We start from the raw sequence: 14,796 nt of genomic DNA on the forward strand, positions 1-14,796 counted from the left end.
CAAGAATACTAAAAGAACTTAGAGACAAAATAGCGGAATTACTGCAGCAGATTTGCAACCTATCCTTGAAAACAGGGGTAATACCGGAAGACTGGAAGATAGCGAATGTTACACCTATCTTCAAGAAGGGATCCAGAGGCGACCCAGGGAATTATAGACCGGTCAGCTTAACCTCAGTTCCGGGGAAGATGGCCGAATCATTAATCAAGGACAGTATCAATGAGCATATAGAAAAAAATAAGCTGATGAGAACAAGCCAGCATGGTTTCTGTACTGGAAGATCTTGCCAAATGAACCGGCTGCACTTCTTCAAGGGGATAAGCAAACATTTGGACAAAGGTGACCCCATAGACATAGTATACCTGGACTTCCAGAAAGCCTTTTGACAAGGTACCTCACGAGCGCCTACTAAGGAAACTGTGGAACCACGGGGTGGAAGGGGACATACAGAGATGGATCAGAAACTGGCTGGCGAACAGGAAACAGAGGGTAGGAATAAAGAGACACTATTCTGACTGGAAAGGGGTCACGAGTGGCGTCCCACAAGGGTCAGTGCTGGGACCACTGCTATTCAATATATTTATTAATGACTTGGAAACAGGGACAACGTGCGAAGTTATAAAATTTGCGGATGACACAAAACTCTCCAGCAAGGTTAGATCTGTAGAGGAATGTAAAGAACTTCAAAGGGACCTGAACAAACTTAGTGAGTGGGCAAATAAATGGCAGATGAGCTTCAATGTAGAGAAATGTAAAGTTATGCACATAGGGAAAGGGAACCCGATGTACAGTTACACGATGGGGGGGGGGGTAATACTGGGGGAAGGCAACCTAGAAAAGGACTTGGGGGTTTTGGTGGATAAAACAATGAAACCGGCGGCACAATGAGCAGCGGCCTCAAAAAAGGCGAACAGAATGTTGGACATTATCAAAAAAGGTATCACTACCAGAACCAAGGAAGTTATCCTCCCGCTGTATAGGGCGATGGTGCGACCGCATCTGGAGTACTGCGTTCAGTACTGGTCGCCGTACCTTAAGAAGGATATGGCGATACTTGAGAGGGTCCAGAGAAGAACAACAAAAATTATAAACAGCATGAAAAACCTCTCATATGCTGAGAGGCTGGAGAAGCTGGGGCTCTTTTCCCTGGAAAAGTGGAGACTTAGAGGGGATATGATAGAAACTTATAAGATCATGAAGGGTATAGCGAAGGTAGAGAGGGACAGATTCTTCAGACTGGCGGGGGCAACAAAAACTAGAGGGCACTCAAAAAAATTGAAGGGAGATAGGTTCAGAACAAATGCTAGGAAGTTCTTCTTCACTCAGAGGGTGGTGGACACTTGGTGGACACTTGGAATGCGCTTCCAGAGGAGGTGGTAGAGCAGAGTACGACTTTGGGTTTCAAAAAGGGACTGGACGAGTTCCTGAAGGAAAAGGGGATCCAGGGGTACAATTAGAGGGTTACTAAACAGTACAAAATGCTTTAGAGTAATAGATCACTACAGGTCATTGACCTGGGGGGCCGCCGCGGGAGCGGACTGCTGGGCATGATGGACCTATGGTCTGACTCGGCAGAGGCAATGCTTATGTGCTTATGACTCCTAGAATTTCGATAGATTTTGAAATTGGGTAATCATGACCATTTAAATGAAGCGATTGTGCAGTTCTTTTATCATTTGGACTTGCTAGAAAAATTTTTGTCTTTTCTGTATTTCATTTCAATTTTAAGTTGATTGTCCATTGTTCTATTTCGGTCATAATTTGAGAAATTTGTTCTAAAATTTCATTAGTTATGTTGTTTAGAGGAATTAAAATGGAGATATCATCTGCATATATAAAAAAATGTAAGTTCAATTTCTGTAGTAGATGTCCCAAGGGTGAAATGTAGATGTTAAACAACGTTGGAGACAACGGGAAACCCTGAGGTACCCCAGATGGATTACTCCAAGTGCAATAATATTTTCCCATCACAGACCACTCGGTATGTTCTTTTCGTCAGGAAACCCTGAAACCAGTTCCAGACTCTTCCCGAGAGTCCCATTGCATCCAGGCAATGTAGCATTATTTCATGGTCAACCAAATCAAAAGCGCTATTAAAATCCAATTGTAAAATTAAGGCACTAGTGCCTGTACTAAAAAAACCATACAAATGATTTAAAATTGAAGCTAAAACTGTCTCTCTGCTAAAACCTTTTCTAAATCCTGATTGATGTTCATTGAGGATGTTAAATTTATCTAAATAGTTCACTAATTCTAAGTTAACCAATCCCTCCAGGAGTTTGGTAAACAGTGGGATGCTCACTATAGGCTTGTAGTTGGATTTCAGGGCAATTGATGCTTTTTGATCTTTGAGGATAGGTGTAATCAAAATATAGCAGTATCAGTAGGTCAGCCAGCAGGAGAAAAACACAAATATTCTGGAAATCGTTTCGGAGTATATAAAAGGAAAGAGATATAACAAAAACATTTATAATAGTGAAAGAGATTACAACCTGTGTAGGCTGCAGCCAATAGGGGGGCAGCAATACAGATATATATTTGTATTTGAGACAACCATATCCGTATGATTTAAATAATTACCTGACAAATTAAAAGTTTAGTAGATCAGAGACCTGGCGCTGATATCATTTTTTAGGAGGAGAACAACGAGTAAGGCTTGAAAAGTCAAGCAGATTATGCCAGGGCAGAGAATTAGAATACCCCGTTGTAGGTAATTACTCATAAAAGCCAGAGGAAAGCAAAGACAAAAGTCAAACCTTGTTTAAAGTCATACCGTTGAGAAGACCTAGTATAAGGGAATAAGATGTCGGGTAAACGTCATAAGTCATGCAAAATGCAGCAGGATAATATATCCCATCGGATGAGAAGCATACAATCTAGCCAGCAGAAGACAGAGGTAACATTCAGACCTTGTTAATAGGAGTTGGGCAAACTTGTTCTATGAAAATGGCAAGGTCCTCCGGTTCCAGTAAAATCTCTAGTTTGATTGTTGTACGTCACTCTCATTCTTGTGGGGAAAAGTAAATCAAACCTTGCATTCATGGCTTTAATTTGAGGCCAGTATTCCAGTAGTTATTTTCGACGCCGGGCCGTGGTCTGAAGTCAGGCCATGATCTGAAGTCAGGAACAAAGAGGAGAGAGTGGCCTTCATACAGGATCGGGGCCTTGTGCTTTGCCTTTTGCATCACTTCAAGCAGTTGTTGGTAGCATAGGAATTTAATAACCACCGGATGGGGATATTTGTCGTCGGTGGGAGGGCACTCGATGAGCCCTCTCAATCTCGAAATCTTTTGTGAAAGATATATCCAACAGTTTGGGGATGAGATTCGTGAGATAATTCAGTAAATCACCATCGTTGTTCCCTTCAGTTAATCCAAGGATTCTAAGATTACAGCAGCGAGACCTATAGTTGGCAACTTCCATCTCTTTCTCCAGCTTGTTGATGCACTTAACATGCTTATGAAGCTCTGCCACGTTGTTCGTCGTGACATCCATCTTGGTTTCAAGCTCAGAGACACATGTCTTGAAAGATATAAACTCCAATGTGAGACTCTCTATATCTTCCTTGATTTCAGCCTTCGCGTCGATTAACAGCTCTTTTAAAGATTTCAGTTCATCCATTATAGCCTTTGAGTTAGCATTACTTTCCTCCAACAACAGAAGTGGAGTTTTCATGGGAGAGGCAGGCTCTGGTTTATGCCTTTTCCCTACTTTGTTGGCAAACATCACAAATTTTTAAGATCAGCAGCTGGTAGGGCAGGTATTCCGGCACAGAATATATAAGTTTGAAAGTAGAAAGCAAAGGATTAATAGTTCTTAGTTGCCTGGTTCTTGATGGTGAGCAGGAGCAAGAGTCTCAAGCTGCCATACACGTCGGGCTCCACAGAGCTGAAGGTGTAGCTCTAAGCACTGGGCCACTCCTTGGGTGGAGGCTGGGCAGAAAACTGTCTTTAATTTAGATGATGAGTTAACTGGACTTCAGCACTAAATATCAGCCAATGCCCATATAACTTCTGGGTATGAGCTGAGGTATTCATTGGACTCCCTTTCCTCCTCTCTGGTTATTGTTACAAGTCCTTAATAACGACCAGAGCAAGAGACCAAATAAGAACAAGCAAAAAAAAAAAAGATATATAATTATTATTATAGTGCAATAGGCATATATCATTCCTGAACTTTTGGGTAGTCAACCCCTTCCCGCGAGATCTGTGTAGAGAGCCTCATTAGCATTTTCTTCACTCCACCTCCCATCACTCTGAGCTGTCCTGCACCTCCTCAGTTTGTCTTTCTAGAAGCAAAATTGTAGAAGCATGTCTGTTCGGCTCAAGTTTATTTTTCATTTAATTTGGGGGGTTTTCATCCAATCATGAGGCTTTTTGTTGATGCTGCAGAAGCGTCCTGTTTGGGACATCTCTGACCATAGGAGAGCTCAGAATCTGAGGTCAGAAGTCTGTTGCCAAGGGGCAGACTGCTTTGCAGTGCATCCACTTGGCCAATGTGTACTAATAGTCCAGGAGCTCAAGGACCATTCATTTGGGAGCAAGGCTTGCCCCAGGTTTTGTATGTAGTGGGCTTGAGCAGAAGCTGAGTGGCTCTGTGGAGGTTTGTTTTTTTTTAAACCAGAATTGGGGTTGACTGCATTTCCTCCCCCTGCTGCATTGGTGGGTCCTGTGGGGGGTTGAGATCTCCAGCTGGTTGGAGAGTTGGAGAGGCAGTCAGAAGAAGCAAGCAGTCCAGTTCCATGGTTGTTTGAGGTAGAAGTTCTCCCTTTCTCTAACTACAGTTTCAGCCTAGACAGCTCCCAGCACAAGCATGGCATAGTGAGTACAAGACTGACAGCTTGGGGAAAAAATCAGGGGATCCTGAAAAGTTGTTGGGTTTTTTTTGGTTCTGGGACTAGAGCTAGGATCCCTTACCTCTAAAATCCTAAAATCTGTTATTTTTTGACCCCCCCACTAAAATCGCTGCTGCAGTGGCTCTTTTGAATTTTCTGATTTGGAAAAGAAAAGTCTCTGCCTCAAAACATTCGATTTTGCTTAAAATTAGGTAGGATGGACTCCTCAGACAAGTATACATCATATTTAGTCCAGATTTGCACTGGATATAGCATAGAGTAAATAGGGTTTGGCAGGGATGTATCAAAAATCTTCAAAAATATGTAAAATGCCTGGCACAGGCTAGCTTAAATGTACCTATCTTCAATATCACGATTCACATGTGTAGATGACATGCACCCCTTCTAAAATGATCTCCTTTGTTGTATTAGGCCAGTACTCCTCATGCACTCAGTCATCACATCAGCAAGAATGGGGTTTAACTTTACATACCAACGAGCTCAGGGCAAAAGGTTTTAAGATTAATGTAGATAGGTCCCTTAAAATAAGAATTTCTATTTTATTTTTTATAGATACCAGCTACGGCAAGAGCTCTCCCAGCTTCTTAGTGCCAAGAAGCAGAGCAAGGATGAGGACAGCAAGTGGAAGCAAGAAGCATTAGCCTTCCTTATACAGATCATTTGGAAGAAGCAGCTGAATCACAGCCCCCCAAAATCAGTTTCATCCTACAAGAATCCCAGGCCTATGAATAGGAGCATTTCTACAAAAGGCAGCAAGCAGCCATCTACCCTTAAACAGATATATGGTAAATATTTGCCTGATGGCATGGCATTTATATTGCAAGAGTATAGATTACATTTTCAAACAGTGCCCATAAGTGACCTCCTAAGTTTTAAAATAGGTTTGGTGCTGGCAAAGGGAAACTATATTAGAGCACCAGAGTTGGAAAACATTTTCTTCAATACTGTACACACAAATCTATGTTCAATTTTTGAGGTACTTTTTAAACCAGGGGTGTCCAACCTGTGGGATGCATGCAGCCCCGTGAAGTATTTTGCGCTGTCCCGATCAAGGGCGATGCAGTGTTTTCCTCTGTTGCCCCCAGCTGTTTACTGTCTTGCCAGCTCCCTCCTCTGTCTTGCTGCAGGGTTTGCACGTTTGTACGGCTCCAGAAAATTTTTTTTTCAGCCAATGCGGCCCAGGGAAGCCAAAAGGTTGGACACCCCTGTTTTAAACAGTCCACGATGCTTACAGATGTCTTGTACCCAGCAGCCTTCAAGTATATTATCAAAGGGAAACCCCACATGACGCTTTCATTTGAAAACCTATTAGTGGTGATGCATGTGGAATAGTTTGGATGCTTTTACACAGTGGAAGAATGAGGAACAATTGTCAACAAGTTTTTGCTTTCAAGGAAACAGCTGTTTATCCATGGGAAAACCTCTCAGATTATTATTCAGCTACTGAGATCAGAATTGTTTCTAAATGCCAGCTGCAACAACTAAATAAAGCACAGATAATAAGCACCATTATTTGGACTTTATCTGGTACTGAATATCTGTACAGTTCAAGCAGTGCCAGTACAATCTGGGTAATGTTGATCTTGTTAACTAACTGGATTCTTTCAGTGTATTTGTTGTCCTAACTTTGGGCTAGATACACTAAAGTCTCTGATCATCTAACGATCATCACTAAACCGGTTTAGCAAGTGATCGTATTTTCCGATCTAATGCACAAAACAGTGACCCGTCAAAAGCACGCTGGATTTTGGCACGCCGACAATTATGTGCAAGTTGTATGCGCGCTACCGGTCCTGCTGTTTTAAAGTCTTACCATTAGCACTGTGAGGGGGGCATGAGGGGGTGAACCCCCCACTACATGTACAAGTCCTCGTGCTCCCGTTGAGGGGGGGGGGAACCCCCCCCACTACACTGAAAAACTGCTGACCACCAAAAAGGAAAATGGAAGTTTTCCATGTACTTGGGGGTTCCTCCCCAAACCACCCCCCAACGGGAGCACAAGGACTTGTACATGTACTGGGAGGTTCCCCCCTATATCCCCCTCACATCGCTAACAGTAAGGTTTTAAAGCGTCAGGACCGGTGGCACGCATACATCTTGCACACAGTTGTCGGAGCACTTTTGTCCTGCACTCAATTGTTACGGCACTGTACAAAATGTATTTTTCCATGTGATCACTCATTTACCAATCCAGCCATGCAAATGAGGTTGTTAATATTAAAATGCCATACATAGTAGCTGACCAATCGATGCTCTAACATCGGTTAACCATGCACCAAAAATAGCGATCACCTGTAGCAATCCCCCAAAAAGCAACAGGTCAAGACCAGTCACTTACACGTCTTTACCAACTGTTCAGCCCTGAAAATAATAGTATCTATAACATTTATACCAGTGGTTCCCAAACCTGTCCTGGGGGACCCCCAGCCAGTCAGGTTTTCAAGATATCCCTAATGAATATGCATGAGAGAGATTTGCATACCTGTCACTTCCATTATATGCAAATCTCTCTCATGCATATTCATTAGGGATATCTTGAAAACCTGACTGGCTGGGGGTCGTCCAGGACAGGTTTGGGAACCACTGATTTATACCATAAATACAATTTTTACAATGCAATAAGGAAGTATATGTGTGTTATATGCACTTTGTGAGCACGTGTGTTGAAGGTTGTGTTATGTGCACCCTTTAACAGTGTAAAATATAAGAGAGGGCTGCAAAAATATGGATGCCAGCGAGAGCAGGCAAAAATTTTCGACCACTCATGATTAAAATATGTAGGAGCTGGGCCAGAACTTTATACAGTACCACCCTAATTTATGCCCCACATTTGCATAGTCTGCTGCTATCTCTCCGCCCCCTCCGTGCAGCATCAAAGGATTGCCCTCGCTGTACTATTTAAAATCATGTGAAATACCAGCATTTGTTATCCGCTTATGCTTTGTGCTTCGTGCTCCAACAGTCAATATTATGGACGGCGGTTGTAGGCTCTGCTTTATGCAGGCTGCCCTTTTCCTGGGAGGAAGAGGAAATGATGATGGCACCTATGGCTGATGTAGTAAATCTGGTGCATGTGTACATTGTCACTGTATCAACTGGACTATTCTGCGCATGCGTGAGAGTCATTCTCACAGCAATTGATTGGATGGGGATTATGGCGAACCTCCGTGTAAATCATTTGCAAGCAAACTTGTTTGAGCATTGATCGCTGTTTTGGAATCGGCCAAAAAATCGGCCCACAGCGACCCACACGGTCTTAACGATCGTATTTAGTGTGTCTAGCCCTTTATCCTGTTAGTTATCTGAATAAGGGGGGGGGCGCTATTACTGTTGCCAACCCGAAAACTTCCTGCTCTTCCAACACCCCATATCACCCTAGCACTTTGCAGATAAGTGCTAAGGCAGGCTGTGGGGGAGATTCAATGGTACTTTCCAGATAGTTTTGCTGAACACGCAAGCTGGTTGATATTCAAATGGAAATATTCAGATATTTATTTTTCTCAGCAGCAGCTGCTACTGTGGATATTCAACAGCACTATCAATCTTCTGTAATGCCCCTCCAGAAATTCCCTATGAATGACCTCAAGTTACTGTTCTGCGCATCCTTGCCCTTTTGTGACTGTATTGTATTGTATCGCCAAATGTACTGTCCAATGCAACTTCTGTGAATGTTGGTTTGTAACCCGTTCTGAGCTCCTGGGAGGACGGGATAGAAATCGAATCAAATAAATGAATACATCTGGATAGTGGCACTAAGGGGAGAATTCATCATTTTGTTCTACTGTGAAGATGGGTTATTTTACCACAGGTCGTGCTATTTAAGCACAGGGTCCCATTTTATCCAATTAGACCTTGTGCTAAAATAACCCATCTTAACAGTACCACACATTGATGAATTCCTCCCTAAATATCCTTACAAAGGCCACTTTGACATTATCTGGATAGTGCCAGGGTGATGTGTGGCCAGAGCAGCAAGGTATCTGGAAAGTGGGATGGTTACCTGGATAATTCCCTAGATAAAGCTAAGACAGAAAACAGCTGCCCTAATTTTATCTGGTGGGTCTTTTGAATAGCTGCAGCACTCCCTACTTTGCATGGATATTCATTGCCACTCATTGTCTAGATATCAGTGCTAATTAATCCATGATTAATGTGAATGCTATGACGTCGGACAGCATTCGCACATGCGCTGGTATGACGCGATGACATCATGCGCGTGACATCACCACGTTGCATCCGCGCATGCTGTTCCGACGTCGCTTGTTGCCAGAAGCTTTTCAAAACCCAGACAGTGCCGGGTTTTGAAAAGCCATTCGGATCCCTGGACATGTCCTCAAAGGGAGGACATGTCCGGTGAAATCCAGACATCTGGTAGAAGTCAGCTTTTTTTTTTTTAATGCTGGCAAGTGGGCAGGCAGAATTAGCCTTTGTCAGGGCCCAAGCATCGAATATCCAGGGTAAATTCTGCATGTGCTGGCCGCCAGAGCTCATGCAGGTCCCGGCCAGTGTTCAACTGAGAGCCACATATAATACTTATGTGTACTCTAGCAAAATATCATCTGGAACCCACATAAGTAGGAACAGATTCCCTCACTTTCTCTGATTCACCTCTCTATCTCTCACTTCCCCTCCCCCTCCCCCTGGTGGTCTTATCATAGTCCTGTGGACAGAAACGATGCCCACACACTCCTTTCTCAAAATGACTGCCATGCCCCCTATCAACAGCCTTGGAGTACTAAATAGGGGATGCAGTGGCCATGTTAAGAAAGGAGCCATGGCAGCCAGGAGCAAGTAGGCATTGCTTCTGCCTGTAGACCCCACTAGACCAGCAGAGAGATTCGAAATAGGCCTTATGAATAGTATACATAAGATAAATATATGTAAATAATTCTGCCTACATATAACATTTATCTTTTTAAAGGGAATTGTCAAGAAGGAAAACGGGGTTATCCATCAAGACATTCTTCAAAGCATAAACTGTTCACAAGAGATTTGATTTCAGGTAAGAGAAAGCCCTTTTAGAACAGTAGAAGTTATAACTGAAAAAATGTTTTTAAATATTTAGCAAAGAGGTGTTACTCAGGCCAGACTCTTGGCTTCACAATCTACCCTTAACCAGTTACCGGTAATACATGCCTTGGGTTAAAAAAAATCTATACTGTACTATCAGTTGTTTAAACACGCTAACAAATCAGGGACTCTGGATAGAGCAGAAGAAGACATAAATCAAATATTTAAGGAGTTCTTTACCAGATTGAGTGCCCCTTCTGAGGATATGGGATTAGAAAGTAGTATGTATCTCTCTTGCCTACAATTGCCTAAACTTGATGACTCTCAGGGGAAGATTCTCTAATGTTTGTGGTAAAATATGACAGGCTGCTATTGTAACAATTTAAACAAGACAAGTCATTCTTTAAAAAAAAACATGCATGCAAATGAGGTTCGCAGAGTCATGCAGGGTCGCTAAATTTGCATGGGATTTGTCACTGGTGATAATGATCGGCACATGCATAGAATACTCGTAAGTTAAAATAAAAAAGACCCCAAAACGAAGACGGTGGGAGGGATGCCCACTCCCTCCCACCGCCACTGCAAAGCAACACCTCCCCAGCCCCTCCCCCAGCAGGGGAGAGAATACAAGAAAGGCGGGAGATATGTGACAGCAGAAGAAGGGTGGGAGACATACAGCGCCAGCGCTGCATACCCCGTGGGGTATGCAGATCATGTGTTGAGAACCTCTGCTCTAGGGGGTAAGTAAGTACTTACTTCAACAACAATGTTTACATAGAATTATAAGTATGCACTGGTGGTTTCATAGATCAGGTTGAACAATATTAAGATCTTAAGTGTAATGATGGTCCCTAATTGATCTTACTGTAGCTACAATGCAGGAGATTGGGCACTGAGCACTTATATATACTAGTATTTTAGCCCATTACATTAACGGGTGCTAGAATATATGTCTGTCTGTCTTTATTTCTGTCTCTTTCTCCCTCCCGCTGTCTTTCTTTCTGTCTGTCTCTGTCCCTGGCCCCCTTTGTCTGTATGTCTTTCTGTGTATCTCCCTGCCCCTGTGTCTTTCTTCTTTTCTTTCTGTCTCCCTTCCTCCTGCTGTCTGTTTGTCTGTCTTTCTATCTATCTGTCTCTCTCCCTGCCTCCTATGCAGCAGCATTTCTCTCTAACCACTTCCCTGTGCATCAGCCAAAGCAGCATTCCCTCCCCCTCTATTTCCCTCCCCCCACACCACTTCCCTGTGCAGCAGCAGTAGCGTTTCCTCTACCCCCCTTTCCCTTCCTGCGGTCTGTCCGGCTCCTTAGTCCCTTACCCCCCCCCCCCCCCCTTCCCGCGGTCCTGACTACGAACCTGGCGATTCCAGCAGCGTGTGCAGCAGTCTTCACACGCTGCTTCGGGCCCTTCTACTGCCCTGATTTACTTTTGCACATTCCTGACATCATCAGACATCATCAGAGACGCGGCAGAGCAAATTAGGGCCCGAAGCAGCATGTGAAGACTGCTGCACACGCTGCTAGAATCACCGGGTTCGTTGCACACGCTGCTAGAATCACCGGGTTCGTAGTCGGGACCATGGGAAGGGAAGGGGGGGCGGCGGCAAAGGACTCGGGTCCCGGACGGCGGGGTCAGCGCAAGAGCCGGGGCGGAAAGTTGCTGGGCTCCTCAGGTCTGTCGCGGAGGCCGGGCCGGCTCTATTTCTCGGTTCATCCCGGGGAGTGGGGGGGGCAGGAGGCACTCTTTGTGCCCCAGCCCTTTGGAGGGTGCGTGTGAGTAGCCGGGAGGCCTAGGCAGTGACAGGGGCTGTGGCGGCCGTCTCCGAGTGACACCAACTCTCGCTTCTCCTTTTCTGTCACTCCTGGACTGCTGCCCCGTGCCCTCTGACGACTATGGTACACTTTTATTTTCCCCCTCTGTGGCTGCCTCTAAATGTCCGAATGCGCCTGTCATGTCTGTAGCACACCTTCAGATACGTAGTAAGTGCACATGCGCACTCTTGCCGGCACATCCCGACAGATCAGATCTCAGGGAACACACGGTGAGAGTGTGCATGTGCGCTTAGTGTTTTATTATTATAGATATATCCTCTATAATAAAACCCTAAGTGCGTATGCACACTTAGGGTTTTGTGATTCCTGTGGCGTGCTGTGTCCTTTCCTGGCCGTATTCCATTTTGGAACACAGAGGCACGAACCGCAGCAGCCCTGCTGCTCCTCTTCAAAGCAGCATGCTGAGGTTCGCCGGCTGGCTGTAGTGAACATAGAAACATAGAAACATAGAAGATGACGGCAGAAAAGGGCTATAGCCCATCTAGTCTGCCCACTTTAACAACCCCACCCCCTGAATTTACCCCCCTAGAGATACCACGTGTGTATCCCCTCTACATTTTATTACCTCCCTAGAGATCCCACATGTGTATCCCATTTCCTTTTAAAATCCGGCACGCTGCTGGCCTGAATCACCTGAAGCGGAAGTTCATTCCAACGATTGACCACTCTTTCGGTGAAGAAGAACTTCCTGGTGTCACCATGAAATTTCCCACCCCTGATTTTCAGCGGATGTCCTCTTGTGGCCGAGGGACCTTTAAAAAAGAAGATATCATCCTCCACCTCAATACGACCGGTGATATATTTAAACGTCTCTATCATGTCTCCTCTCTCTCTACGTTCTTCGAGTGAGTATAGCTGCAATTTATTCAGCCTTCCCTCATACGGGAGGTCTTTGAGTCCCGAGACCATCCTGGTGGCCATTCTCTGAACCGACTCAACTCTCAGTACATCTTTTTGGTAATGTGGCCTCCAGAATTGTACACAATATTCCAGATGAGGCCTCACCATGGATCTGTACAGTCGCGTTAGAGGGAACGTGCTACCGATGTGGAGAGTGGCCTGCGAGGTTCGCTACAGACAACTGGCAAACCTCAGCAGGCTGCTTTAGAAACATAGAAAGTGACGGCAGATAAGGGCCAAGGCCCATCAAGTCTGCCCACACCAATGACCCTCCCCTACCTCCCTTTGTGAAGAGATCCCACCTTTCGATCCCATTTAGCTTTAAAATCAGGCACACTGCTGGCCTCAATTACCTGTATCAGAAGACCATTCCATTGATCTACCACCCTCTCGGTGAAGAAGTATTTCCTGGTGTCGCCATGCAATGTCCCTCCCCTGATTTTCCACGGATGCCCTCGTGTTGACGTGGGTTCCTTGAAGAAGAAGATATCCTCCCCTACCTCGATACGGCGCGTGAGGTATTTGAATGTTTTGATCATGTCCCCCCTCTCCCTGCGTTCCTCTAGGGAGTAGAGCTGCAATTTATTCAGCCGTTCCTCATACGGGAGATCCCTGAGCCCTGTGACCATCCGTGTGGCCAATCGCTGGACCGACTCAAGTCTCAGCACATCTTTGCGGTAATGTGGTCTCCAGAATTGCACACAGTATTCCAAATGGGGTCTCACCATGGACCTATATAATGGCATTATGACTTCGGGCTTATGGCTAACAAAACTCCTGCGTATGCAACCCATGATTTGTCTGGCCTTAGATGAAGCTTTCTCCACTTGAGTAGCAGTCTTCATGCCCTCGCTGATGATTACCCCTAAGTCTCGTTCCGCTACAGTTCTCTCTAGGATCTCACCATTAAGACTGTACGTCTTACATGGATTTTTGTTGCCAAGGTGCATGACCTTGCATTTTTTGGCGTTGAAATTTAGTTGCCAGGTCCTGGACCAATTCTCCAGTAGGAGGAGGTCATGTGCCATACTATCGGTCTTGGATTTGATGTCAGGTCCTGTTGTGTTCTTGTCTACTATATTGCATAATTTGGCGTCATCGGCAAATAACATTAATTTACCCTGAAGCCCCTCAGCCAAGTCCCTTATGAAGATGTTGAATAAGATTGGGCCCAAGACCGAGCCTTGCGGTACTCCACTGATCACCTCTGTCATTTCTGAGGGGGAGCCATTCACCACCACCCTCTGAAGTCTACCTCCTAACCAGTCCCCCACCCATGTAGTCAAGGTATCACCCAAACCTATAGAGTTCATCTTGCTCAACAACCTGCGGTGTGGTATGCTATCGAATGCTTTGCTGAAATCTAAGTACACGATGTCCAGGGACTCCCCAATATCCAGCTTCCTCGTCACCCAGTCAAAGAAGCTAATCAGGTTGGATTGACAAGACCTCCCCTTTGTGAACCCATGTTGACGGGGATCTCGCAGATTCCCCTCGTTCAGGACCGTATCCAATTGGTGTTTGATTAGAGTTTCCATTAGTTTGCTCACTATTGATGTGAGACTCACTGGTCTGTAGTTCGTAGCTTCCGTCCTGCATTCTTTTTTGTGGAGTGGAATGACATTAGCCGTTTTCCAGTCTAGCGGGACTCTTACCTTGCTAAGGGAGAGATTGAAGAGTGTTGATAGTGGTTTCACCAAGGTGTCTCTTAACTCCCTGAGTACTCTGGGGTGTATGTTGTCTGGCCCCATAGCTTTGTCAACCTTGAGTTTGGATAGTTCACTGTAGACACTACTGGGCGTAAACTCGAAGTTGAAAAACGGGTCTATCGAGCTATCCCCTGTTGGTAGCTGAGGGCCGGATCCCGGCGCCTCACAGGTGAAGACTGAGCAAAAGTATTCATTTAACAGTTTAGCCTTCTCGGAGTCCGATTCTACATAGTTCCCGTCTGGTTTCATAAGGCGTACTATCCCTCCTGTGTTCCTGTTTCTATCACTAATATACCTAAAGAATGCTTTATCGCCCTTTCTGATGTTCTTTGCTAGATTCTCCTCCATCTGCAATTTAGCCTCTCTGACTGCTGTTTTGACGGCTCTTGACTTGGCCAGATAGTCTTCCCTGGAGTCCTGCTTCCCTGAATGTTTGAAGGAGATGAATGCTCTTTTCTTCTCTTTTATGAGGTTGGAGATCTCCGTAGAGAAC

General features: G+C 44.9%; 1 protein-coding gene across 7 annotated transcripts in view; it reads left to right on the forward strand.

Moving 5' to 3' along the window:
* INVS (inversin) overlaps nt 1-14,796 on the forward strand; it is a 519,828-nt gene that overhangs the window by 473,433 nt on the left and 31,599 nt on the right. For all 7 annotated transcript variants that reach the window (XM_033929645.1, XM_033929646.1, XM_033929648.1 and 4 more), the window contains exons 16-17: nt 5,408-5,640; nt 9,777-9,857. In XM_033929645.1, coding sequence (XP_033785536.1) covers nt 5,408-5,640; nt 9,777-9,857 — 314 coding nt within the window. The remainder of the gene's footprint in view (nt 1-5,407; nt 5,641-9,776; nt 9,858-14,796) is intronic.

Source organism: Geotrypetes seraphini, chromosome 2, assembly GCF_902459505.1.
Source record: "Geotrypetes seraphini chromosome 2, aGeoSer1.1, whole genome shotgun sequence".
Classification (NCBI taxonomy): Eukaryota; Metazoa; Chordata; class Amphibia; order Gymnophiona; family Dermophiidae; genus Geotrypetes; species Geotrypetes seraphini.